This window comes from Rhinoraja longicauda, chromosome 17, assembly GCF_053455715.1.
Source record: "Rhinoraja longicauda isolate Sanriku21f chromosome 17, sRhiLon1.1, whole genome shotgun sequence".
In the NCBI taxonomy this organism is placed as follows: domain Eukaryota; kingdom Metazoa; phylum Chordata; class Chondrichthyes; order Rajiformes; family Arhynchobatidae; genus Rhinoraja; species Rhinoraja longicauda.
The window spans coordinates 4,320,874-4,348,217 of record NC_135969.1 but is presented as its reverse complement, the minus strand read 5'-3'; the positions used below and the strand labels follow the sequence as shown (position 1 = coordinate 4,348,217).

At 44.4% G+C, this 27,344-nt stretch overlaps 1 protein-coding gene across 3 annotated transcripts in view; it reads left to right on the top strand.

The window, feature by feature from the left end:
• The window catches only part of pparg (peroxisome proliferator-activated receptor gamma), a 119,296-nt gene extending 94,221 nt beyond the window's left edge, over positions 1–25,075 (top strand). For 2 of the 3 annotated variants that reach the window (XM_078413980.1, XM_078413981.1), the window contains exons 3-7: positions 2,507–2,676; positions 2,956–3,094; positions 6,657–6,856; positions 11,001–11,448; positions 22,203–25,075. In XM_078413980.1, the coding sequence (XP_078270106.1) occupies positions 2,507–2,676; positions 2,956–3,094; positions 6,657–6,856; positions 11,001–11,448; positions 22,203–22,450 (1,205 nt within the window). In that variant the 3' untranslated portion in view covers positions 22,451–25,075. Of the gene's footprint in view, positions 1–2,506; positions 2,677–2,955; positions 3,095–6,656; positions 6,869–11,000; positions 11,449–22,202 lie in introns of those variants that run through there. The other variant, XM_078413982.1, reaches the window with a different exon arrangement.
• Positions 25,076–27,344: the final 2,269 nt, after the last annotated feature.

Genomic DNA, 27,344 nt, shown 5'->3' with positions numbered 1-27,344 from the left:
TACTCCAGCATTTCGTGAATAAATACCTTCGATTTGTACCAGCATCTGCAGTTATTTTCTTACACTACACGTAGGCAAAGGCCTTCTCCTTGATGATGATTTCATTGGAATAAACTGATGCCCTTTAGGAAGACAAAGTTACTCTCACATCCATGCAAATCAAAAGGAACTTTTATTAACTTACATTATAGAAAATAAATGTGTTGGAAAATACATTTATACATGGAGGAGGTGCAGGTTCACCCAACACCTTTGCTCAGTCCGCCTTAACCAACCTGATTTCCCGGTGGCACAGCACTTCAACTCCCCCTCCCACTCCCAGTCTGACCTTTCTGTCCTGGGCCTCCTCCATTGTCATATTGAGGCTCAGCGCAAATTGGAGGAACAGCATCTCATATTTCGCTTGGGCAGTTTACACCCCAGCGGTATGAACATTGACTTCTCTAAATTCAGAAAGTTCCTTTGTCCCTCTCTTTCCCCTCCCCCTTCCCAGTTCTCCCACTAGTCTTCCTGCCTCCCACTATGTCCTATCTTTGTCCCCCTCTCCTGACATCAGTCTGAAGAAGGATCTGGACCCGAAACGTCACCCATTCCTTCTCTCCTGAGATGCTGCCTGACCCGCTGAGTTACTCCGGCATTTTGTGTCTACCTTATAGAAAATATATGATTAACGGATACCTGGCACATCTGGGGCAGCATGGTGGCGCAGCGGTAGGTTGCTGCCTTACAGCGCTTACAGCGCCAGAGACCCGGGTTCGATCCCAGCCACGGGTGCTGTCTGTACGGAGTTTGTACGTTCTCCCTCTGACCACATGGGTTTTCTCCGAGACCTTCGTTTTCGTCCCACATTCCAAAGATGAACAGGTTTGTAGGTTAATTGGCTTGGTTTATACGTAAAAATTGTCCCAAGTGTAGGATAGTGTTGGTTGTGCGGGGATCGCTGGTTGATGCGGACTCAGTGGGCCTGTTTCCGTGCTTTGTCTAAAACTAAAACGAAAAATAAAAGAGACTAAATGAGACTATAGTGTTTATGGATAAAAGCAAATTAAGAGAGATTGTGCAGTTAAACTACAAATTCCACAGGATGTAGAATGTGGGCACAATAATCAAGTCGGACAAAGCCTTGCCAGGTTAATGCAGGAAAATGTGTCTATACATTTTACAAACTTTAATGACGCGAGAAGATTTATTCAGTCAAATCAAGTGCATATAGATTTAGAGATATAGCGCAGAAACAAGCCCTTCGACCCACCGGTTCCGTGCCGCCCAGCGATCCCCGCACATTAACACGATCCTACTAGGAACAATTTTTACATTTGCCCAGCCAATTAACCTACAAACCTGTGCGTCTTTGGAGTGTGTGAGGAAACCGAAGATCTCGGAGAAAACCCACGCAGGTCACGGGGAGAACGTACAAACTCCGTACAGACGGCGCCTGTAGTCAGGATCGAACCTGAGTCTCCGGTGCTGTATTCGCTGTAAGGCAGCAACTCTACCGCTGCGCCACCGTGCCGCACTATATTACAGGGTGTGTAGGAAGGAACTGCAAATGCTGGTTTAAACCGAAGATAGACACAAAATGCTGGTGTAACTCAGCGGTAAGGACAGGCAGCATCTGGGGAGAGAAGGAATGGGTGACGTTTCGGGTCGAGACCCTTCTTCTTCCATCTGCGTATATTACTACTTGCACAACGGGATTTCCAACCTGGACATAGCACAGTTCCCATTGTCGTTATTTCAAGGCTTTCTGAATACATCCAAGAAATCCAACAGAGGATTAAGGATGAATGTCTTTACCGAAAGACTGGTGACAAGTGGAGGTCAGCACCATGGGACGTGTAGGAGTGAACAGCGTAGGTCTAACCCGCTGAGCCGCTCCAGCTATTTGTGTCTATCTGAGGTCAATAGGGCGACACGGTGGCGCAGCGGTAGAGTTGCTGCCTTACAGCCAATGCAACGCCGGAGACTCAGGTTCGATTCTGACTACGGGCGCCATCCGTACGGAGTTTGTACGTTCTCCCCGTGACCTGCGTGGGTTTTCTCCGAGATCTTCGGTTTCCTCCCACACTCCAAAGACGTACAGGTTTGTAGGTTGATTGGCTGGGCAAATGTAAAAATTGTCCCTAGTGTGTGTAGGTTAGTGTTGGTGTGCGGGGATGGCTGGGCGGCACGGACCCGGTGGGCCGAAGGGCCTGTTTCCGCGCTGTATCTCTAAATCTAAATCTAAAAAGTCAATTTTAGGGTTGGCTGGGCAAACCTATAAGGAGGAAAAGGAAAAGGAAAATATTGGGACACGGACAAATTCAAATGAGCAATAATGGGAAGAGGCCCAAGTGGAGTACAAACTCTGGTTGGGGTGGGGTGCACGTGCTATTCCTTTGCTGGCCATCCTGTAGAGCTCTGTGTATCACTGTGTTAACACTGTGAATTTAACGCTCAAAATTTCTCCGATCAACGAGACCACTCTTGTGAATTTTGACTGAAAAAGAGATTCTTCTGCACACAGGCACTATCAAAGTTGAACCATCTTGCTTAAATGAAGTATCAGGGAAAGGACTAGCACTTTCAAAGCTGCAAGAGGATTCGCCAAATTCAGTCTTGTCCATTGAGTGCAGAGTGTGTGGGGACAAGGCTTCGGGTTTCCACTATGGGGTCCATGCTTGTGAAGGATGCAAGGTACGCTAAACCAATTACTCTTTGCTCATCTATCAGGTTAAATAAACGTCCGTTTAAGTCACCGTGTATTGAGTATTTCATTTTTTACACAGTTATGAAAGTAATTAGAAATATTGTATGAATCAGCACTATATTTATGTATTTGCAGAGATCAGTGCATGAAAAGTAACCAGAAATAAGAAAATAAACAATTCAGCACCTTTCTTAGATTAATGAATTCAGTTTATGGTTGTATATTTTATCCTATGATATGTATTGATAAGTGTTGATTTGTGACAGGGTTTCTTCCGGAGAACGATAAGGCTGAAGTTGATGTACGATAAGTGTGACCTAAACTGCAGGATTCAGAAAAAGAACAGAAATAAATGTCAGTACTGCAGATTCCAGAAGTGTCTCACTGTTGGCATGTCGCATAATGGTAAGTGTGTGTGGAAATCTCTCTCTCTTGCTCGCTCCCTCTCCCTCTCCCTCCCCCTCTTCCTCTCCCTTTTTTTTTCCTTCGTCTCTTTCTATTTCTCTCTTTCCCTCTCTCCCTCTCTCTTTCCCTCTCTCTCTCCCTCTCTCTCTCTTCCCCCCTCTCTCTCTATTTCTCTCTCTATTTTGCTCTCTATTTCTCCATTTCTCTCTCTATTCTCTATTTTCTCCCTTTTTCGCTCTCTCTCTTTCTAAATCTCTCTCTCTCTATCTATCTCTATCTCTCACTCACCATATAGATTCATCTTAGTTCTCAAAAGATCAAGAATTTGGTAAAAAGATATCCTTCAATTCTGACTGAAGCACTTTAAATGTATGCTTTCCCATCATTAAATGTGTTCCTTCCTTCATACCCATGGAAGGGCAGACAGTAAATGTAATTGTTCCTCAGCTCCTCCAAGTGTTACTCTGTGAACGTGCAGGACAAAAAGTGCAGGCAGATCTTGAATCTACTATCTCCCCGTGGGGAATGTTAAAGTAGAGAGATAAAGTATCCAGTATTCAAAAATGGCAAACAAATTAAGCTTAAAATACTTGCCTTTCAACTGGTTACCTCATGTTTGAATTTCATCTTCATTTACCGGGAGGGGTAATTGTGTCATTTGCAGTTGGGCGGTGCATGGGAAGTGGAGAAAACTATGAAGTCCTCTTTAAATGAGCCTACATTCCACATTCAATGAATTTGGTGCTGAATGCATTGTAAAGTAGTCAGCTGGTCATGTCATCTTATCAACAATAGCTGTAGGAGTTAATTGTGCACGCACCGATCCATTAAACAGCAGTTGAATCATTCTTTTGCCTAGCAGGGTTTTTATGAGCACTATAAAAGTTCAAAGTTGCAAACGTGACATGTGTCCCTGATGTTCTTTGTCCTGATAAGTCAGATCTACAGTTTGACAGGTGGAATTAGAGTAAAGCAGCAATTATCCATTCTCTGACCTTTTGGAAAACCTGATGGTTAGGCATTTGGCTCACTGTGGTGCAGAAGAGGTGTACCAGGATGCTGTCTGGATTAAGTATTATTAGCTAAAAGGTGAGGTAGGACAAACTTGGACCGTGTTCTCGGGAGCATCGGGGGCTGAGGGAAGACCGAATTAAAGTGTACAAAATTGTGGGAGACACAGATAGGGTAGACAGTCAGAAGTGAGAGGTCCCTGCGATGCACGGCCAGGGTTGTTGATAGAAACAGATACGATAGTGCCATTAAAGAACCTCGTATATGGAGGGGATATGGATCATGTGCGTGTGAAACATAGAAACATAGAAACATAGAAAATAGGTGCAGGAGTAGGCCATTTGGTCTTTCGAGCCTGCACCGCCATTCAATATGATCATGGCTGATCATCCAACTCAGTATCCCGTACCTGCCTTCTCTCCATACCCCCTGATCCCTTTAGCCACAAGGGCCACATCTAACTCCCTCTTAAATATAGCCAATGAACTGGCCTCAACTACCTTCTGTGGCAGAGAATTCCACAGACTCACCACTCTCTGTGTGAAGAAATGTTTTCTCATCTCGGTCCTAAAAGACTTCCCCCTTATCCTTAAGCTGTGACCCCTGGTTCTGGACTCCCCCAACATCGGGAACAATCTTCCCGCATCTAGCCTCTCCAACCCCTTAAGAATTTTATATGTTTCTGTAAGATCCCCCCTCAGTCTTCTAAATTTTGTGGAAAGATTAGTTTAAATGGCATCATGTTCGGCACAGACACTGGGGGCTAAAGAGCATGTTCCCGTGTTGTACTGCATTATGTTCTTCATTGAGGTTTAATAAGGGAGAGGGACACCAAGACTCTGAACATAAGAAAATAGGAATATAAAGATTAGATATTTCTGGATTATTACATGATGGTTTTGGAAACGGAAATGAAAATTTTATCAAAATTGAAATAATATTTCAACAATAAGCATTTACAAATGTGGCCTCTCTATTTGGAGGATTTTCTCAACGTATACATCATCGGACTTCTTCCCAAGACCATTGCATTGGAGAGGGCAATAAGATTGTAAGGCAACAGTAAAAAAGATAGAAATTTACGATATGATAAACAGGTCCCTGGTTCCTGTATAGGAGCAAAGAGGTCCTTCTGCAGTTGTACAGGGCCCTAGTGAGACCGCACTTGGAGTACTGTGTGCAGTTTTGGTCTCCAAATTTGAGGAAGGATATTCTTGCTATTGAGGGCGTGCAGCGTAGGTTCACTAGGTTAAGTCCCGGAATGGCGGGACTGTCATATGTTGAAAGACTGGAGCGACTAGGCTTGTATACACTGGAATTTAGAAGGTTGAGAGGGGATCTTATCGAAGCATATAAGATTATTAAGGGGTTGGACATGTTAGAGGCAGGAAACATATTCCCAATGTTGGGGGAGTCCAGAACCAGGGGCCACAGTTTAATAATAAGGGGTAGGCCATTTAGAACGGAGATGAAGAAAAACTTTTTCAGTCAGAGGGTTGTGAATCTGTGGAATTCTCTGCCTCAGAAGGCAGTGGAGGCCAATTCTCTGAATGCATTCAAGAGAGAGCTAGATAGAGCTCTTAAGGATAGCGGAGTCAGGGGGTATGGGGAGAAGGCAGGAACGGGGTACTGATTGAGAATGATCAGCCATGATCACATTGAATGGTGGTGCTGGCTCGAAGGGCCGAATGGCCTCCTCCCGCACCTATTGTCTATTGTTCCTCACCAAGTCAGGGTTAGCAATTAATCGGTAAAGACCATCTTACTGAAACACAGGAAAGGTCTTGTTTACTTTGTAAAGTAAAATAGTTTCAACCAAGAAAAGTAACATGTAGAGACGCCAAGAACAAATTTGAACTACGATGAAGATTATCATCCATATTATTATATTTTCTTCTAATGAATAAGCAAATAATGTTGAGCCCAAAGGATTTTAGCGTGACTACTAAAGGATTTCATAGACATAGAAACATAGAAAATAGGTGCAGGAGTCGGCCATTCGGCCCTTCGAGCCTGCACCGCCATTCAATATGATCATGGCTGATCATCCAACTCAGTATCCCGTACCTGCCTTCTCTCCATACCCCCTGATCCCTTTAGCCACAAGGGCCACATCTAACTCCCTCTTAAATATAGCCAATGAACTGGCCTCAACTACCTTCTGTGGCAGAGAATTCCACAGATTCACCACTCTCTGTGTGAAAAAAAACGTTCTCATCTCGGTCCTAAAAGACTTCCCCCTTATCCTTAAACTGTGACTCCTTGTTCTGGACTTCCCCAACATCGAGAACAATCTTCCTGCATCTAGCCTGTCCAACCCCTTAAGAATTTTGTAAGTTTCTATCTGAAGAAGGGTCTCGACCCGAAACGTCACCCGTTCCTTCTCTCCTGAGATGCTGCCTGTCCCGCTGAGTTACTCCAGCATTTTGTGTCTATCTTAGCATGACTTGTCTGTTCCAACGTTATCACTTTTTTCCTTCTGAACATGATGTACTGCAACTTGGGGGAATTTCTTTTGAAACAGAATGTTCAGTTGTTATTTATTTCACAGCAATTAGATTTGGAAGAATGCCACAGGCTGAGAAGGAGAAGCTCCTGGCTGAAATCTCCAGTGATAGCGATCAACTGAACACCGTCTCCGCCGACCTCCGCGCCCTCGCCAGGCACATGTTTGAATCGTACATTAAATCTTTCCCCATCACAAAAGCGAAATCTCGCGCAATCATGGCAGGAAAAACAGGGGACAAATCGGTAAGTAGCTAGCTGTTCAGTGCTTCTGCTGGATAAGAGAAATGAGAAAACTCACGACTGTTGAACTAGGCAAAACACAAGGGTCAAGAGTGTTGTGTTGTTATGTGTCCCAGATAGAACAATGAAATTCTTACTTGCAGCAGCACAACAGAATATGTAAACATAGTACACTGTAAACAATATAATAATATTGTTTGGCACTGGGCGGCGTGGTGGCGCAGCGGTAGAGTTGCTGCCTTACAGCGAATGCAGCGCCGGAGACTCAGGTTCGATCCTGACTACGGGCGCCGTCTGTACGGAGTTTGTACGTTCTCCCCGTGACCTGCGTGGGTTTTCTCCGAGATCTTCGGTTTCCTCCCACACTCCAAAGACGTACAGGTTGTAGGTTAATTGACTGGGTAAATGTAAAAATTGTCCCTAGTGTGTGTAGGATAGTGTTGGTGTGCGGGGATCGCTGGGCGGCACGGCCTCGGTGGGCCGAAGGGCCTGTTTCCGCGCTGTATCTCTAAAAATAAAAATAAACGAGAGAGAAAAATTATAGTGTGTGTATACACACACATACTCACAAACACACATGTATACAGGATACACGCACACATACGTGCGCACAAAAAACGAACAAACAATAATAGTGCAATAATAACAATAATAGTCTGTGTAGTTCAGAGCTTATTTGAGTTTGTGGTGTTTAATAGCCCAATGGCTGTCGGGAAGAAGCTGTTCCTGAACCTGGACGTTACAGTTTTCAGGCTCCTGTACCTTCTTCCCGCGCTGTATCTCTAAACTAAACTGAACTAATTAGATACACAGGGTAGAAGTGCAACTCAAGAAACTCGACATCATTCTGGACAAAGCAGCCCATTAAATTGGCATCCCATCCACCAACCTAAACATTGAACAATGGTTGCAACATTGCAGTTACTTCCTTTGTAATAGCACCTCTCACACCTGTGAATTAAGAGTTGGGAAAAAAAGTGGTTGGCTTGCCAGCAAAGCCAAGATCCCAAACAATAAATAGGTGAGAAACAAAACACGAGGACTCGTCATTTGTTACAAATCCAGAAATCAGGGGTACATCCCCGAAGGTTGTGAATTAATAAGCCGCGCATTTAAGATGTATAAGTTGACATTGCAACTCAAAAGCAAAGCGTGACCCACACCACCCTGGTCACTCACTCATTTCACCCCTGCCATTTAGAACGGAGATGAGGAAAAACTTTATCAGTCAGAGAGTTGTAAATCTGTGGAATTCTCTGCCTCAGAAGGCAGTGGAGGCCAATTCTCTGAATACTTTCAAGAGAGAGTTAGATAGAGCTCTTAAGGATAGCGGAGTCAGTGGGTATGGGGAGAAGGCAGGAACCGGGTGCTGATTGAGAATGATCAGCCATGATCACATTGAATGGTGGTGCTGGCTCAAACGGCTGAATGGCCTACTCCTGCACCTATTGTCTATTGTCTAAATCCAGCCCGTGATTTGGCCTCCACTGCCCTCTGTGGCAGAGAATTCCACAAATTCACAACTCTCTGGGTGAAAATGTTCCTTCTCACCTCAGTTTTAAATGGCCTCCCCTTTATTCTAAGACTGTGGCCCCTGGTTCTGGACTCGCCCAACATTGGGAACATTTTTCCTGAAGCTAGCTTGTCCAGTCCTTTTTAATTTTATATGTCTCTATAAGATCCCCTCTCATCCTTCTAAACTCCAGTGAATACAAGCCTAGTCTTTTCAATCTTTCCTCATATGTCAGTCCCGCCATCCCAGGGATCAATCTCGTGAACCTACGCTGCACTGCCTCAATTACAAGGATGTCCTTCCTCAAATTAGGAGACCAAAACTGTACACAATACTCCAGATGTGGCCTTACCAGGGCCCTATACATCGGCAGAAGAACCTCTTTACTCCTATACTGAAATCCTCTCGTTATGAAGGCCAACATTCCATTAGCATGTTCTCATCCAAATCATTGATGTGGATGACAAACAGTAACGGGCCTAGATGTTACTTGATGTCCCTGCAATGTCCCTTCTTCCCAAAGATCTGAGTAAGAGGAATGTATCCATGGTGGACAACATTCACCTGACCTCATTTCCAAAGATAGATTAAGAAAATAACTGCAGATGCTGGTACAAATCAAAGGTATTTATTCACAAAATGCTGGAGTAACTCAGCAGGTCAGGCAGCATCTCAGGCGAGAAGGAATGGGTGACGTTTCGGGTCGAGACGTCGAAAAGTCGCCCATTCCTTCTCTCCTGAGACACTGCCTGACCTGCTGAGTTACTCCAGCATTTTGTGAATAAATACCTCCGAAGATAGATTGGTTGCAACCGACTGAGGCTTGCCCAACGTCTATTAAACTCCTTGGCTATTTGCGAAAGTACTTCTCTAACTCTCTGGGCATGTTTGAATGCACGTTTTAGTTTCAGTTTAGCTTATTGTCACATGTACCGAGGTACAGTGAACAGCATTTGTTTGCTTGCGAACCAGTTTCTGAGTGTAATTGAAATATTTTATTCATAATACGATTAACATGACCTGGGGCATCATTATTTGGTGAGGGTGCGTAGCTCTTCGGGGAATCATATGGATCATTTGCAATTTTAGTGATAAAGTAACATTTTACAACGATACTTGAGCTCAGCGGCTTTGCTATTTTCTGTGAATAAATTGTGGCTGGAAAAATATGTTGAAGCCAGAGCCAGCCGTGGGGTGCAGGCGGGGATTGGTGTCTGTGTCCATAATTAAAAATGTCAGCGTTTTAAAATGTATGCCTCTTACTGAGTTCATTGAAAATCTTTTGCGGATCTACTTGGTTCCTGCCCTGCTCATTCCACCCTTTACCAAAACCTGCCTGCCTACCACAGATGTTCAGAAAGTTACCCCCAGAGCAGGCATCTCGTACTCCGCTGTAACATGGGGATCCTTGCCCTGAATCCTCCAGAACAAGGGGCCACAGTTTAAGAATAAGGGGTAGGCCATTTCGAACTGAGATGAGGAAAAACTTTTCCAGTCAGAGAGTTGTGAATCTGGGGAATTCTCTGCCTCAGAAGGCAGTGGAGGTCAATTCTCTGAATGCATTCAAGAGAGAGCTAGATAGAGCTCTTAAGGATAGTGGAGTCAGGGGGTATGGGGAAAAGGCAGGAACGGGGTACTGATTGAGAATGATCAGCCATGATCACATTGAATGGCTGTGCTGGCTCGAAGGGCCGAATGGCCTCCTCCTGCACCTATTGTCTTTTGTCTATAATCCTTGCTGGAATTAGCAGCTGAAGGCTCAGGCAGACGCACAGCTTGGATCTAGCACAGGATTGGAGCTCATACCTTCTCCCTTCCCCATCTCACTTTCTTCCTCTCACCTATCAGGATGTGCAGGTCCTGGAGAGGGTCCAGGGGAGGTTTACAAGAATGATCCCAGGAGTGAGTGGGTTAACCTATGATGAGCGTTTGTCGGCACTGGACCTGTACTCGCTGGAGTTTGGAAGAATGCGGGGGGCACCTCATTGAAACGTACAGAATAGTGAAAGGCTTGGATAGAGTGGATGTGGAGAGGATGTTTCCACTAGTGGGAGAGTCTAGGACTAGACGTCACAGCCTCAGAATTAAAGGATGTCCTTTTAGGAAGGAGATGAGGAGAAATTTCTTCAGTCAGAGGGTGGTGAATCAGTGGAATTCTTTGCCACAGAAGGCTGTGGAGGCCAAGGCAATGGATATTTTTAAACTAGAGATTGATAGATTCGTGATTAGTACAAGTGTCAGAGGTTATGGGGAGAAGGCAGGAGAATGGGGTCAGGAGGGTGAGATAGATCAGCCATGATTGAATGGCGGAGTAGACTTGATGGGCCGAATGGCCTAATTCTGCTCCTATTCCTTATGACCTTGTGATCACTGCTCATCGTTCTCAGAACCATGGAGTGACAAATGCATAGCTAAATGACGAAGGGTCTCAGCCCAAAACGTCACCTATTCCTTTTCTCCAGGGATGCTGTCTGACCCGCTGAGTTACTCCAGCATTTTCGTGTCCACCCTCGGTTGAAACCAGCATCTGCGGTTCCTTCCTTCCTCCCTACGCGTGGCTGTTGTTGGTGTTGGGTTAATGAGGACACAGTGAACAGTCGCTAACCCACGTTGCACCCGCTTTCCCTCTTGCAGCCTTTCGTTATCTACGACATGAATTCATTGAAGGTGGGAGAGGAGCACATCACATTCAAGCAAACGCCGCTGCAAGAGCAGAACGCAGAGGTAGAGATACGAATTTTCCAACGTTGCCAATTCCGTTCCGTGGAGGCGGTGAGGGAAATCACTGAATTTGCTAAATCTATCCCGGGATTCGTAAAGCTCGACCTAAACGATCAAGTAACCCTTCTCAAATACGGTGTGCATGAAGTCATATTCAGCATGCTGGCTTCCCTGATGAATAAAGATGGCCTGCTGATTGCTGCAGGCCAGGGCTTCATGACCAGGGAATTTTTAAAGAGCTTAAGGAAACCCTTCTGCAACATCATGGAGCCCAAATTTGAGTTTGCCGTGAAGTTCAATGGTTTGGGCCTAGATGACTCTGACATTGCAATATTTATTGCCGTGGTCATACTCAGCGGAGGTAAGAAATTCTACTTCTCATTGTGTCGAAAAATTTCTATTCACGTCTTATTTTGCTAAAGTCTATTCTATCACCACTTTTCTCTTCCTCCTCTTCTGGGGGCTTTGAATCCCTGGTGGGGTACAGTTCTGCTACATTAGTTGACTTTCTGGCCATTGTCCACAGGCGAGCCTTGGAGAGTAAGTGCTGGCTGTTCAAGCGAGAGGGACATTCAGGGAGCAATACCTTCACTTGGCCTGTTGGTGATAATTGTACCTTGAGGTGGTGTGGCAGATGTGTTACATTAATAGTCTCATTTCCTACTGGAATAATTCATGATTTGAAGGGCATTAAAGCAACTACTTTGTTTTCAAGCAGACTGCTGCCAAAGAAGATGAGATTATATTATTCAATCTGTTCATTACATTCTCTGACACCTCTATTGACTGAGGAATGCTCTGACACCTCGACTTCTCCCTAAAAGTCATTAATGCACGGGCGGCACGGTGGCGCAGCGGTAAAGTTGCCGCCTTACAGCGAATGCAGCGCCGGAGACTCAGGTTCGATCCTGACTACGGGCGCTGTCATTGTACGTTCTCCCTGTGACCTGCGTGGGTTTTCTCCGAGATCTTCGGTTTCCTCCCACACTCCAAAGACGCACAGGTATGTAGGTTAATTGACTGGGTAAATGTAAAAATTGTCCCTAGTGTGTGATCGCTGGGCGGCGCGGACTCGGTGGGCCGAAGGGCCTGTTTCCGCGCTGTATCTCTAAATCTAAATCTAATTATATTGGGCCAGCATTATTTCACGGTGCAATACGATACGAGACGATGGGACATACGAATGATCAGCCCTGATCACAATGAATGGCGGTGCTGACTCGAAGGGCAAATGGCCTCCTCCTGCACTTATTTTCTATGTTTCTAACTTTATTTACAGTATCCCAGGAGGGAAATTGGTTCACAGTTCAGCTGTTTACTCGAATATTTGAGACTAATTGAGTGTAAATATTATCCTTTGCACATATATTCTACTTGAACCGTGATATGTTAAAGTGTCTTAAAAGTGAAATTGGGAAGGTAGGGGGTTCTTGGGGTTCTTAGTTCTTGGTCCTCCAAAATATTCCAAATGGAATTTAAACTGGAGGTGGGCTATTAAACTGGACTATGTGCTCGTTAGAGTGAAGGGCAAGGCTTGGCAGGTTTGGGGACAATTGGCCGACGAGGGAGGGATATTAAAGTTCCGGTCAGAAACAAAAAGGTGGCATGTGCTAGTTATGCAGGTTTCATGCAAAATGTGGGAAATGGCGGGGTACACTTAAAGGGGAAATTAGGAGGGCAACAAGTAGGGTTGCCAACTGTCCCGTATTAGCCGGGACATCTCGTATTTTGGGCTAAATTAGTTTGACCGCCCTTGTCCCGTATTAGTAGGGTTGCCAACTTCCTCGCTCCCAAATAAGGGACAACGGGTGACGTCACCGCCCCACGTGACCTCACCCGGCCAGCGGTCACGTGCTCCCGCTCCACCAATGGCGGCCGCCATTGGTGGAGCGGGAGCGCGTGGCCGCTGGCTGGGTGAGGTCACGTGGGGGCATGGGGCGGTGACGTCACCCGTTGTCCCTTATTTGGGAGCGAGGAAGTTGGCAACCCTAGCAACAAGAGGACACAACATAGCTCGAGCAGACCAGATCAAGGAACGTCCTAAGAGATTCCACATGTGCATTAAGAGCAAAAGGATAACCAGGGAGAGAATAGGTTCCCTTAATCATCTGCATGGTCGTCTACATGTTGAGCTGCAGGAGTTACTGTGTGCCAGGCGTAAAATGAATACTTCTCCGGTATTTACAGAGCTGAAGGGATGTGAAGGAATTGAAGGAAATGAGTAGTGATGTGTTGGGCCATATCCAGTTACAAAAGAGGAGGTGCTAACAGCCTTAAAGATTATTAAGATGGCTAAATACCCTGGGTCTTGCCAAGTGTATCCTTGGACATTGTTGGAAGCTCGGAAATAAATTGCTTGGCCCCCCGCTGGCATAGAGATCTGCATCATCTTTAGCCACGGGCGGAGGTACTGGAGGAGTGAGAGAGGCCAATGTAAATTTATTTAAGTGGAGCTGTAAAGTCAGGCCAGGGAACTAATGTCTGTGGAGCCTGACGTCAGTGGTGGGTACGTTACTGGAGGGGATTCTCAAGGACAGCATCGAGCAGCATTTGCGGAAAAGCAAGGGCCCGTTAGGGAAAGCCAGCACAGCTTTGTGCAGGAGAAATGGGCATCAAGGTGACATTGTGGCAGAGCTGCTGCCTTACCGCGCCAGTGACCAGGGTTCGATCCTGACTACGGGTGCTGTCTGTCAAATGTTTGTCCAAATGTCACGGGGAGATCAAGAGAGAGCTAGATAGAGCTCTTAAGGATAGCGGAGTCAGGGGGTATGGGGAGAAGGCAGGAACGGGGTACTGATTGAAAATGATCAGCCATGATCACATTGAATGGTAGTGCTTGCTCGAAGGGCCGAATGGCCTCCTCCTGCACCTATTGTCTATTGTCTATTGTTTAGAGAGATGTAGGCCAAGTGCAATCAAAAGAGGGCTCACCCAGTTATAAAACCTGTTGGCATGGCCGGGTAGGTCAAAGGAGTCCCTTTCTACTTACTCCATTAACTCAATAGTGCACCTAGTTACATGCTAATATATTTGGAATCGTTATTACACTTTTTAAACTGACCACCCACTCTGCCTTCTGAGCCTGATGAAAATGAAAATGAATTCAATTGAATGTGAAGATGGTAGAGTGGGCAGCACGGTGGCGCAGCGGTAAGTTGCTGCCTTACAGCGTTTGCAGCTCCAGGGACCCGGGTTCGATCCTGACTACGGGGCCTGTCTACACGGAGCTTGTACATTCTCCCCGCGACTTGCGTGGGTTTTCTCCGAGATCTACAGTTTCCTCCCACGCTCCAAAGACGTACAGGTTTGTAGGTTAAATGGCTTGGTATAGATGTAAATTGTCCCTAATCTATGTGGGACTAGTGTTAGTGTGCAGGGATCGCTGGTTGGCGTGGACTCGGTGGGCCGAAGGGCCTGTTTCCGCGCTGTATCTCTAAACTAAACTAAGCTAAACTAAACTGTATTTCGCAGGATTTAGCAAAACGATGAATGAATGGATCTGTTAAAATTCTAATTGCACCTGTTTCATGGCGATTTTTAGTTTATTTAGTTTAGAGATACAGCGCGGAAACAGGTCCTTCGGCCCACTGAGCCCTTGCCGACCAGCGATCCCCGCAAGCGAACACTAACCTACACCTACTCGGGACAATTTTTACATTTACACTAAGCCAATTAACCTACAACCCTGTACGTCTTTGGAGTGTGGGGGGAAACCGGAGCACCTGTGTAAAACCCACGCGGTCACAGGGAGAACGTACAAAGTCTGTACAGACAGCACCCGCAGTCGGGATCGAACCCGGGTCTATGGAACTGTTCGTCACCACCGCCCAGATTGCAGAAATGAATACTGAAAGTATTATGAATGTTATATTATCTCTGCTTCCATGTGATGGGCCATTTCTTCATGAAGACTTTGTAGTGAAATGATGGTTGCATTTGGTACTGGTTTTTAGTTTTGTGCTCAGAATCAATATTAAGAGCAACGTTATAGAACTTGTCAATACCTCTGTAATGGCGTATCTGGAAAGATCTAGGCAGCTTGTTACATTCATTCCCAGCAAGGATTATTTACTTGTCATCATTATTTTGGAGACAGTGTGTAGAGCTAAGGGATACAAATAATCTTGTCTGAAGATTAGCTATTCACATCGAATCAGAGAAATCTTCAGCTTGTCTGTTCTTGGATAATTAAAACATATTGAGCTAAGCCTTTGCTTGGGGCTCAATTTAAATGCAATCACATTAAATTATTTTGGTGCAAAACCAATGAAATCCAGGAATGACAACAGGTATGTGCAGGTCACTTGCATCCTGATCCACCAGAGATATTGTGTAGGAAGGAACTGTAGATGCTGGTTTAAATTGAAGATAGACACAAATTGCTGCAGTAACTCAGCAGGGCAGGCAGTATCTCTGGAATCCCATTCCTTCTCTCCAGAGATGCTGCCTGTCCCGCTGAGTTACTCCAGCATTTTGTGAATGTCCACGACAGATATTCACTGGATTTTCTCAGGCAATGGTATTTTCGATTTGTTAATCTCTTCCCTGTACAGATGCAGACTTTTTAAGACTGGCGGCTAAACACTCTGAACAAAAGTGTCCTGTAAGATGTTTCAGGATTGGCCACACACCATCTTTCCAGAGGGACTCGCACTTTAAACTCTCAATTTCACCAGCATAAGATCATGATCCTGATTTTTATCAGCTCACATCTACTTTGGGCAACATGGAATATTTTAAATAGAACCCATATAAATATGAATAGTTTCTTGTTGAATGGGATTCTTGTTTAGGCATTTTGAATAATCTCAAAATTTGCCACAGTCTTAACATAAATTTCTTAGAGACATGCCTGTTCATGATCATCTGGTTATGGTGGGGGGGAAAACATCAAGGAAGATGAATCAATCATAGATCTCACAAAACACCCACATTGCCGGCTTTCAATTATAGTTTAGAGATACAGTGCAGAAACAGGCCCTTCAGCCCCCCGAGTCCGCACCGACTAGCGATCCCCGCACATTAACACTAACCTACAAACACTAGGGACAGTTTATACACTTACTAGACCAAGTGGACCCATTGGGCCCAAACCTCTCCTGCATTGGTGCAGCACCCTGTCCCCCCCACTCCCCTCTCTCCTCAACCCCCCCTCCCCGCTCCTTTCTCACCCACTCCCACCTTCCCCCCTCCTCCTCCCCTCCCCCCCCCCTTTTAAATTTTAAAATGTGAATAACTTTAAAACCATAACACCGATTTCAATGAAACTACTTGCATTATCACTAAAGTGACAACAGTGAGTAAAGTGGGCCTAAAATTGTCGCGCTATCGTGCACCGTTTTGGCTGAAGTTCGGTCACAAACAAGATTACAAACGAGAGTTTTAGTATTATAGATACCACGCCAGCTTACTTACACACCTGTTCGTCTTTGGAATGTGAGAGGAAACCGAAGGTGTCAGAGAAAACCCACGTGGTCACGGGCAGAACGTACAAACTCCGCACAGGCAGCGCCCGTGGTCAGGATTGAACCAGGGACTGCTGGCGCTGGAAGGCAGCCACCCCACCCCTATGACTCCGTGCCCCCCCGAGGTCACTAGGTTGACCTACTGGATAGTTTGCAGTTACAATATGTTTTGTCTCAGAAAGTTCCTAACAAACCTTCAGTGTCATGTGGTGTGGCAATGTGGCCTCATGCCGTGAATCTTAGGAGAGGATTTAATGATCGCCGTGGCAAGCAGGTCCACAAGTAACAACAATAATAACATTTGAAGGGTAATTCTTACATTTCAATTGACTCCTCATAAACCTAAAAAATGTTTCTCGTTGTCATTACTGTTTCCACACAAAGTAAAATAGAAAGCCTGAATTCTTCACCTGGAAAACCTGGACTGAAAAAATAATAACTAAGATTGATGGAGTTTTGTTGCACAGAGCTATTAAGGAATTCGCAACACTGGTAAACGGATTAACCTACCACTCAAGCATAATTTAAATGAATGCCTGGATAGGTTGCGCCGTAAGATTCATTCTTGTTCCCACATACAGAGCAGGGTATTGAACTGTATTTTAAATGAGAAGACATTGTCATTTTAGTTCTAAACAAACAATAGACAATAGGTGCAGGAGCGGGCCATTCGGCCCTTCGAGCCAGCACGGCCATTCAATGTGATCATGGCTGATCATTCACAATCAGTACCCCGTTCCTGCCTTCTCCCCATACCTCCTGACTCTGCTATCCTTAAGAGCTCTATCTAGCTCTCTTGAAAGCATCCAGAGAATTGGCCTCCACTGCCTTCTGAGGCAGAGAATTCCACAGATTTACAACTCTCTGACTGAAAAAGTTTTTCCTCATCTCCGTTCTAAATGGCCTACCCCTTATTCTTAAACTGTGGCCCCTGGTTCTGGACTCCCCCAACATTGGGAACATGTTTCCTGCCTCCTACGTGTCCAATCCCTTAATAATCTTATACGTTTCAATAAGATCCCCTCTCATCCTTCTAAATTCCAGTGTATACAAGCCTAGTCGCTCCAGTCTTTCAACATATGACAGTCCCGCAATTCTGGGACTTAACCTAGTAAACCTTCGCTGCACGCCCTCAATAGCAAGAATATCCTTCCTCAAATTTGGAGACCAAATCTGCACACAGTACTCCAGGTGCGGTCTCACTAGGGCCCTATACAACTGCAGAAGGACCTCTTTGCTCCTATACAGGAACCAGGGACCTGTTTATCATATCGTAAATTTCTATCTTTTTTACTGTTGCCTTACAAGCTTATTGCTCTCTCCAATGCAATGGTCTTGGGACGAAGTCCGATGATGTATACGTTGAGAAAATCCTCCAAATAGAGAGGCCACATTTGTAAATGCTTATTGTTGAAATATTATTTCAATTTTGATAAAATTTTCACTCCTATACTCAACTCTTGATATGAAGGCCAACATGCCATTAGCTTTCTTCACTGCCTGCTGTACCTGCATGCTTACTTTCTGTAACTGATGAACAAGGACACCTAGATCTCTTTGTACTTCCCCATTTCCTAACTTGGCACCATTCAGATAATAATCTGCCTTCCTGTTCTTACCACCAAAATGGATAAACTCACATTTATCCACATTAAACTGCATCTGCCATGCATCTGCCCACTCACACAACCTGTCCAAGTCACCCTGCATCCTCATAGCATCCTCCTCACAGTTCACACTGCCACCCATCTTTGTGTCATCCGCAAATTTGCTAATGTTACTTTTAATCCCTTCATCTAAGTCGTTAATGTATATTGTAAATAGCTGCGGTCCCAGCACCGAGCCTTGCGGTACCCCACTAGTCACTGCCTGCCATTCTGATAGGGACCCGTTAATCCCTACTCTTTGTTTCCTGTCTGCCAACCAATTTTCTATCCATGTCAGTACCCTACCCCCAATACCATGTGACCTAATCTTGCCCACTCCTATGTGGGACCTTGTCGAAGACATTCTGAAAGTCGAGGTACACCACATCCACTGGCTCTCCCTTGTCCATTTTCCTAGTTACATCCTCAAAAAATTCCAGAAGATTTTTCAAGCATGATTTCCCCTTCGTAAATCCATGCTGACTCGGAACGATCCTGTTACTGCTATCCACATATTCTGCAATCTCTTCTTTTATAATTGACTCCAGCATCTTCCCCACCACTGATGTCAGGCTAACTGGTCTATAATTTCCCGTTTTCTCTCTCCCTCATAAAACATAAAACATAAAAGGGCAGTCACAGTGGTGCAGCGGTAGCGAATGCAGCGCCGGAGACCCGGGTGCTGTCTGTACGGAGTTTGTACGCTCTCCCCATGACCGGGGTGGGTTTTCTCTGAGATCTTCGGTTTCCTCCCACACTCCAAAGATGGACAGGTTTGTAAGTTAATTGGCTTGGTACGAATCCTGACGATCTTATTGAAACGTATAAGATCGTGAGGGGCCTTGATCAGGTGGATGCGCTAAAGATGTTTCCGATGATCGGGGAGACCAGAACTAGGGGGCATAGTCTTAGAATAAGAGGGGGCTCTTTTAAAACTGAGATGAGGAGAAACTTCTTCACTCAGAGGGTGGTTAGTCTGTGGAATTCGCTGCCTCAGGGAGCTGTGGATGCAGGAACGTTAAATAAATTTAAAACAGAAATAGATTGTTTTTTAATAGACAAGGGAATTAGGGGTTACGGGGAGCGGGCAGGGAAGTGGACATGAGCTATGGTTAGTATAGTAAGACCTGAGTAATCTCCTGGACAAGTTTCGATCGCCTAGCTTGGGGTCGGAGAGGAATTTCCCGGATTTTTTTCCCAAATTGGCCTGGGTTTTTATCCGGTTTTTCGCCTCTCCCAGGAGATCACACGGTTCTTTTGGGTGGGATGAAGGGCGATAGTGGGAAGGGGTTTGGGGTAGGATCAGCCATGATCGTATTGAATGGCGGAGCGGGCTCGAGGGGCCGGTTGGCCTACTCCTGCCCCTATTTTCTTGTGTTCTTGTGAATGTAAAATTGTGTCTAGTGTGTGTAGATTAGTGTTAGTGTGCGGGGATCACTGGTCGGCACGGACTCGGTGGGCCGAAGGGCCTGTTTCCGCGCTGTATCTCTAAACTAAACTAAACGACAATGTCTTCTCATTTTAAGTTTGTTTAGAACTAAATCTAGGAAATCATCTCCCCACTGTGTTTTGCTGAAGTTATTTCCCGTATCGTTCAATCATTTTGTTTTTTCAGGAGATTATCTTTGAATTACAAAACCAGATGTCATTTGTATGCCATGTCACTATCCAGGTGTTCTCTCTATGTTTTGGCACGTTTAGCATGTGGAGTAAATCTCTACTCTTCTGCACAATTTTAAGAATAGCTACATCAGTGAATCAAACTTCAGATTTGGAGTTTTGCTCATGCATTATAAGGTCTCCTGCCTTCTCCCCAGAACCCCTGACACTCGTACTAATCAAGAATCTATCTGTCTCTGCCTTAAAAAAATATCCATTGACTTGACCTCCACAGCCTTCTGTGGCAAAGAATTCCACAGATTCACCACCCTCTGACTAAAGACATTCCTCCTCATCTCCTTCCTGAAGGAATGTCCTTTAATTCTGAGGCTATGACCTTGACTCTCCCACCAGTGGAAATAATATGTCTTCACATCATTCAACAAAAGATCGATTTACACCCCATCACCCCAAATCAAAGAAAATGTGAAAATTATAAGACAGTGGAGGCCAGAAGGCAGTGGAGGCCAGTTTGTTGGATGCTTTCAAGAGAGAGCTGGATAGAGCTCGTAAGGATAGCGGAGTGAGGGGGTATGGGGAGAAGGCAGGAACGGGTTACTGATTGAGAGTGATCAGCCATGATCGCATTGAATGGCGGTGCTAGCTCGAAGGGCCGAATGGCCTACTCCTGCACCTATTGTCTATTGTCTATTGCCTATTTTCTTTGAGAATTGTCTTTTGAAAGGGAACTGATTATCAACTTTGAAGATAAAGTAGGTCGTTAGTCTTGGGGTACGATCCTCGATTTGGGTGTGAAGGAGCCGGGTTCAAATCCTGGATGAACCCTTATTTCGCGTGGATATGCGATACGATACGATAGAACTTTATTTATCCCAGGAGGGAAATTGATCTGCCAACAGTCACAAAACACAAGATACATGAAACATGAAATTAAAGTGATGAGTAGAAAGGATTGGGGATGTGGTGCAAAGATTAGGGAGGGGTGGGGGAGTCAGTCTACCCCATGACAGAAGGGGGAGGAGTCGGACATTTTGATAGCCACAGGGAAAAGGGATCTCCTGTGGCGTTTTGTACTGCATCTTGGTGGAACTGAAGAGCTGAAGGTGCTCCTCAGGATTGTGCAGGAAATGGAGGGTTATGGATGATGTGCAGGCAGAGAAGCTTAGTTTAATGTGACATCATGGTCAGCACGGACATTATGGGCTGAACAGCCTGTTCATGTGCCGTTCTAAGTTCTATGTAAATGCTATGAGGTTGCTGGGTGACTTGGACAGGTTGTGTGAGTGGGCGGATACATGGCAGATGCAGTTTAATGTGGATAAGTGTGAGGTTATCCACTTTGGTGGTAAGAACAGGAAGGCAGATTATTATCTGAATGGTGTCAAGTTAGGAAAAGGGGAAGTACAACGAGATCTGGGTGTCCTAGTTCATCAGTCACTGAAAGTAAGCACGCAGGTACAGCAGGCAGTGAAGAAAGCCAATGGAATGTTGGCCTTCATAACAAGAGGAGTTGAGTATAGGAGCAACGAGATCCTTCTACAGTTGTACAGGGCCCTAGTGAGACAGCACCTGGAGGTCTGTGTGCAGTTTTGGTCTCCAAATTTGAGGAAGGACATTCTTGCTATTGAGGGAGTGCAGCGTAGGTTCACTAGGTTAATTCCCGGAATGGCGGGACTGTCGTATGTTGAAAGACTGGAGCGACTGGGCTTGTCTGCACTGGAATTTAGACGGATGAGAGGGGATCTTATTGAAACATATAAGATTATTAAGGGATTGGACACACTAGAGGCTGGAAACATGTTCCCAATGTTGGGGGAGTCCAGAACCAGGGGCCACAGTTTAAGAATAAGGGGTAGGCCATTTATAACGGAGATGAGGAAAAACATTTTCACAGGGAGGGTTGTGAATCTGTGGAATTCTCTGCCTCAGAAGGCAGTGGAGGCCAATTCTCTGGATGCTTTCGAGAGAGAGTTAGATAGAGCTCTTAATGATAGCGGAGTCAGAGGGTATGGGGAGAGGACAGGAACAGGGTACTGATTGTGGATGATCAGCCATGATCACATTGAATGGCGGTGCCAGCTCGAAGGGCCAAATGGTCTCCTCCTGCACCTATTGTCTATTGTCTATTGATGGAATGCACCAGGTTTTCACTTCAGACTCTGCTCCATGTTATGGAATTTCTTTCTTCTGCATTTCTGTCTCCCTGACACGTTTTCTTCCCATTTAAATAAGGTTTTTGTCATCTGTCCTAATGTTCCTTATGTGCTCTGTTTTATTTGATATGTTCCTTTGACGTTTCCGTGAAACAATTTGTGCTGTGAAAAGATAATAAATGCAAGCTGTGAATGTTATAATTTGAAGATGAAACTCTACCTTTTCTCTAGATCGGCCTGGACTGCTAAATGTTAAACCAATAGAAGATTTGCAAGACAGCATCTTACAAGCACTTGCCCTTCAGCTTAAGATGAACCACCCTGACACACCGCAGTTGTTTGCAAAGTTGCTTCAGAAAATGACTGACCTCAGACAGATTGTTACTGAGCATGTGCAACTTCTGCACACAATCAGAAAAACGGAGGCAGAAATGAGTCTTCATCCACTCCTGCAAGAAATATACAAAGACCTGTATTAGAGATCCTCGCCCTGAATCACTGACAAACCAGCTCATCCTTCGCTGTTTATCCATGGCACTGTTTTATTATCTAGTCTTAACAAATGACGATCACGAATGATGCCTTCGCCAATCGTCAAAGCAATAGTTTGTGGAATAGCACCCAACTCCAATAAGCAAATGCTTAGGAAAAGGATATTCTCCATAGCGAGAATAATCTTCTTTTGGATTGCACCTGAAGAATCCCTTGACTGTCCCGAAAATTGGTTCTTAATGGAAATTTATTTTCAGAATTTGTCCATTGAATTGTGAGGAATTTTAAAATATAATGCCTTGAGTATTCACATTTTAACATTTTTCTAATGATCTTTTTTCTTTGTGTGTATCTTTGTGTTTCTTTGTATCGCCTCATCATTATTTTCATGAATAAGATTGAAGCTTTAACTGAAACATTGCTACCGTCAACAATCATTATTTCAGGTATCTCTGTTCACTTGCCAAGTGTCTAACTAAAAGATTTCTGTTTCCCTTTAGAGAAAAGTCCAGATGTATTTTTTTAATTGTACAACTGGGTTTAATTCTGGGCATTCAAATTCACAAAATATGAATGGTTAGTCTTTATTACTTTAGACCCAGTACTAAATCTTTTGAATAATTTGAAAGGTGTGTTGAAAATTATTGCTGCCAAGTAATTTTTCAAGGGAATAGAAATGCACCAAATGAAAAAAGAAGGGTGTTTTAAATGAATTCATGTTAAAGTTATTTTCATTGTTTTAAATGCAAAGAGTTTTGAACCGAACAATGTGATAAAGTAGTAACATGTACTGTTGTACAATCTACAAAGGGCTCCACATGGTTACACTGGATTCTCTGTGAGGCCAACAGAAAAAGTGCAACATCTGCCTAAAATGTAAAAATCTTTATTAAAATAATTCTGAGTGTAATTTAAAATTATGAATGCTACAATGAAGGATACAGAAGCTTTTCCAAAATAGATTGTGTACCTTAATTTGTAACTGTTTATATGGAATAGATTAAATTCAAAAGGTTTTTTTTAAAAGCTAATTAGTTAGTAAAAATATCAATATAGTTACAAAGCATTGCAGAAGCACCTGTGTGCATGTTAAGAGTTCTGTTGTTACAAATCTGGTTTGAAGGGAAGTCTTAAGGATAAGAGTTTATCCCTTTCGTCGCAACCTGTCCTATCTCAAATTTGAAGAGATATATTACAGGTATATTAGATGCAATAACAAGTATCAATATACAATATACAATAAAGTATCCGTTATTCTAAGTAAACCAGACAACGATAGTGCAAAACCCAAAATACTTGGAGCAAGCACAGTGGCGCAAAGTCGGTGGTGGTCCGATAGAGTTGAGGTGGCCGAGGAAGGTTGTGGTTAAGGTTTTACTGGGTTGTTGGAAAACCTGATGGTTGAAGGGAAGAAGCTGTTCCTGAACCTGCCGGGAGTGATTGATCCATGGGCTCCTGTATCACCTTTCTGATAGCAGCAAGAAGGGTGCATGGCCGCACATGCAGGGTCGTGTGGGGTGCTTCCTGTAGATGACTTCAATGGTGAGGGGTCAGTACCCGTGATGAACTATCAACCAGCAGTGGGGTTTTTTTGTTTGTTATGCCTCCTCCGTTCTTGAGCATTTGAATTTTCAAATAAGGCCACGATACAACCGGTCAGTATGCTCTCCACCATTGCTGAGGTTCAATAGAGTATTGGTGAGATACCAAATCTCCCCACATCTCTGAAGAGGTAGTCATTGATATGTGTAGGTAGGAACCGCTGATGTCTGAAGAAGGATCTCGACCCAAAACGTCACCCATTCCTTCTCTCCAGAGATGCTGCCTGTCCTGCTGAGTTACTCCAGCTTTTTGTGTCTATCTAGAATCATCAATGTGTTTTGTTGCGATTGCATTAATTTGCAATGGACAGCTCACCAGAGATGTTTGCAACCGGGAACTTGAAGCTGTTGACTCTCTCCAACACTGTCCTGCCAACAAAGACTGGTGCATTGTCTTTCAGCTTTCCTTTCCTGAAGTTAACAATAACTCCTTGGTCATGCTAGCATTGAGAGCAAAATGGTTGTTCTGGCAGTCTAGGTTCAACTATGTATATTTGAGACATTCAACTAGATCATAAGATCCAAAGTGATAGGAGCAGAATTAGGCCATTCAGCCCATCAAGTCCACTCCGCCATTCAATCATGGTTGATCTATCTCTCCCTCCTAACCCCATTCTCCTGCCTTCTCCCCATAACCCCTGACACCTGTACTAATCAAGAATCTATCTATCTCTGCCTTAAAAATATCCACTGACTTGGCCTCCACAGCCTTCTGTGGCAAAGAATTCCACAGATTCCACCACCTTCTGACTAAAGAAATTCCTCCTCATCTCCTTCCTAAAGTAACGTCCTTTAATTCTGAGGCTGTGACCTCTAGTCTGTGCACAAGAATTTGGATGATTAGCAGTAACATCACTTGCCATGCAACATATATCTAATACCAATGTAACACTCAATTTCTTATATACATCTGGGAACAATATGGGTCAGACCTTGGAAACTAGGCCTTAATGCTAAGATGTTGCCAGATAAGGTTGTCAACTGTCCCGTATTAGCCGGGACATCCCGTATTTTGGGGTAAATTGGTATGTCCCGTATGGGGCCGCCCTTGTCCCGTATTAGGCCTGGGGGGCGCTGTAGGCCTGGACGCTGTAGGTCCAGATGCTATAGGTCCGGACAGTGTAGGTCCGGACAATGTAGATCCGGACACTGTAAGTCCAGACAGTGTAGGTCCGGACAGTGTAGGTCCGGACAGTGTAGGTCCGGATGCCCAGACGCCGCCTAATGGAGGTTGCATAGCATCCCGCCACCCGGCCTGGGCGGCCGCCATTGGTGGAAGGGGAGCACGTGGCCGATGGCTGGGTGATGTCACGTGGGGCGCAGGGCAGTGACGTCACCTTGTCCCGTATTTGGGAGTGCGATAGTTGGTACTCCTATTGCCAGATGGACATTGGATTCTTCTCCTATGCACATATTTATTTTTTGGTATGTAGTATGTTTTGGGGGTGGGGGAGACCAGCCTCTTAGGTTCTCACCCTGGGTGTTCAACTCAGAGTCATATAGTGGAAACAGGTCCTTCAACCCAACTTGCCCACACATGTCCCACCTACAGTAGACCCACCTGCCAGTGTTTGGCCGGATATCGCTCCAAACCTGTCCTATCCATGTACCTGTCTAACTGTTTTTAAACATCGTGATTGTCAATGCCTCAACTCCCTCCTCTGGCAGCTTGTTCCATACACCCATCACCCTTTGTGTGAAAAAATTACCCCAGATTCCTACTAAAGTTTTTCCCCTTCACCTTAAATCTATGTCCTCAAGTCCTCGATTTCCCCACTCTAGGCAAGAGACTCTGCATCTACCCGATCTATTCCTCCCATGATTTTATACACCACTATAAGATCCCCTCTCAATCTCCTGCACTCCAAGGAATAGAGTCCTCTCCCTGTAGCACAGACTCCTCGAGTCCTGGCAACATCCTCGTAAATCTTCCCTGCACCCTTTACAGCTTCCCCCATTATGATGTCAGAGAATCCGCACCGTAACTCCGAACATCAGGTCAGCCCGGTCCACCTCTCCACTTGCTGTGGCAATTCCCAATAAGATCTTTCATTTCCGTCCGACTTTACAATTTATATGTGTGTGTTATCAAACCACTGCTCCTCTGTGGAGTCTCTGTATACTTCTCGTAAAGCACGTGCAAAGCAATTTTAGACCAGTCGGTTTGAATAATTGTGAACAAAACATCATGAAAGAAAATCTATGGCAGGGATTACTCGGTTGTAAGATACACGCACACAATGTTGAATTCACTCCTGTCACTTGCTTAAGCAATACATCATGAGGCCTGCTGAAACTTGTTTCAATCAGAATGACAGAGCAGAATTAAAGTGAACAATAGAATCTGAATCTGACTAACTTCAACATTGACTCTCCCCAAAACCTCCCCAAAACTGAGACAATACTCTTATCAGTTTAAATAAATGTTATGACATGTTTTTTTTTCTTATTGAGGTGCTTTCTCTTCAGTCAATGTTTTAAGGGTTCAAATTTTACTGACCTAATGATATAGATTCAAACTGATTTTTAATTGATGGAACATCACATCCTAACTAAAAACACCAGCGTTTGTCGTTGTGGAATCTTGCAGGGTGAAATGTGGCTGTATCAATTCACATCGAACTGCAATTTCATAATGCATTACGAAGCTCTTTGGAATATTTTTAAGAGATGCCAATTAATTGTTTTTTTCTTCTTCTTTCTGAAAAAATAAATATATGCAGACCTGTCAGCAAGGGGTTAACAACATTACATTAACTTCTGCTAAAACCGGGATATTGTGTAGCCTCTCTATTTGGAAACATGTGTGGGCCAACAGAAATGATTGTTCAAATCATCTGGTAGTAATGTTTGCCAAATTATTTATGATATATTGCACCACCAGTAAAGAGAAGCCCATTGTGAATATCAGAATGTTTCTGCTAGCTGGGGAGAGAAGGAGGAGCCATAGTATTACTGGTTCCCTTGTCCAACGTGGAAACTTGGCAAGACAACACTGGACTTCCTCCTGCTGTTGGTGTTGATGATTAACTGGTTCTGTTGAATCAGCATCTCCACAGTCAGGTTTAGATCCCTGCTGATTGCATTGCGCCAAATTCTCTCCATATTTTCTGCCAAACTATAAACAAATAGCTGTGTTTTCATTGTACTAATGTGAATGGTTCTACGATACTCTCTCCGGAAAAATTTCCATCAAATCATGCAGTATGATGAAACCACTTGCAGCTTTCAGGTTTTATACATCAGCAAGAACTCGAATGGGTTTTTATTTCAGTATAAA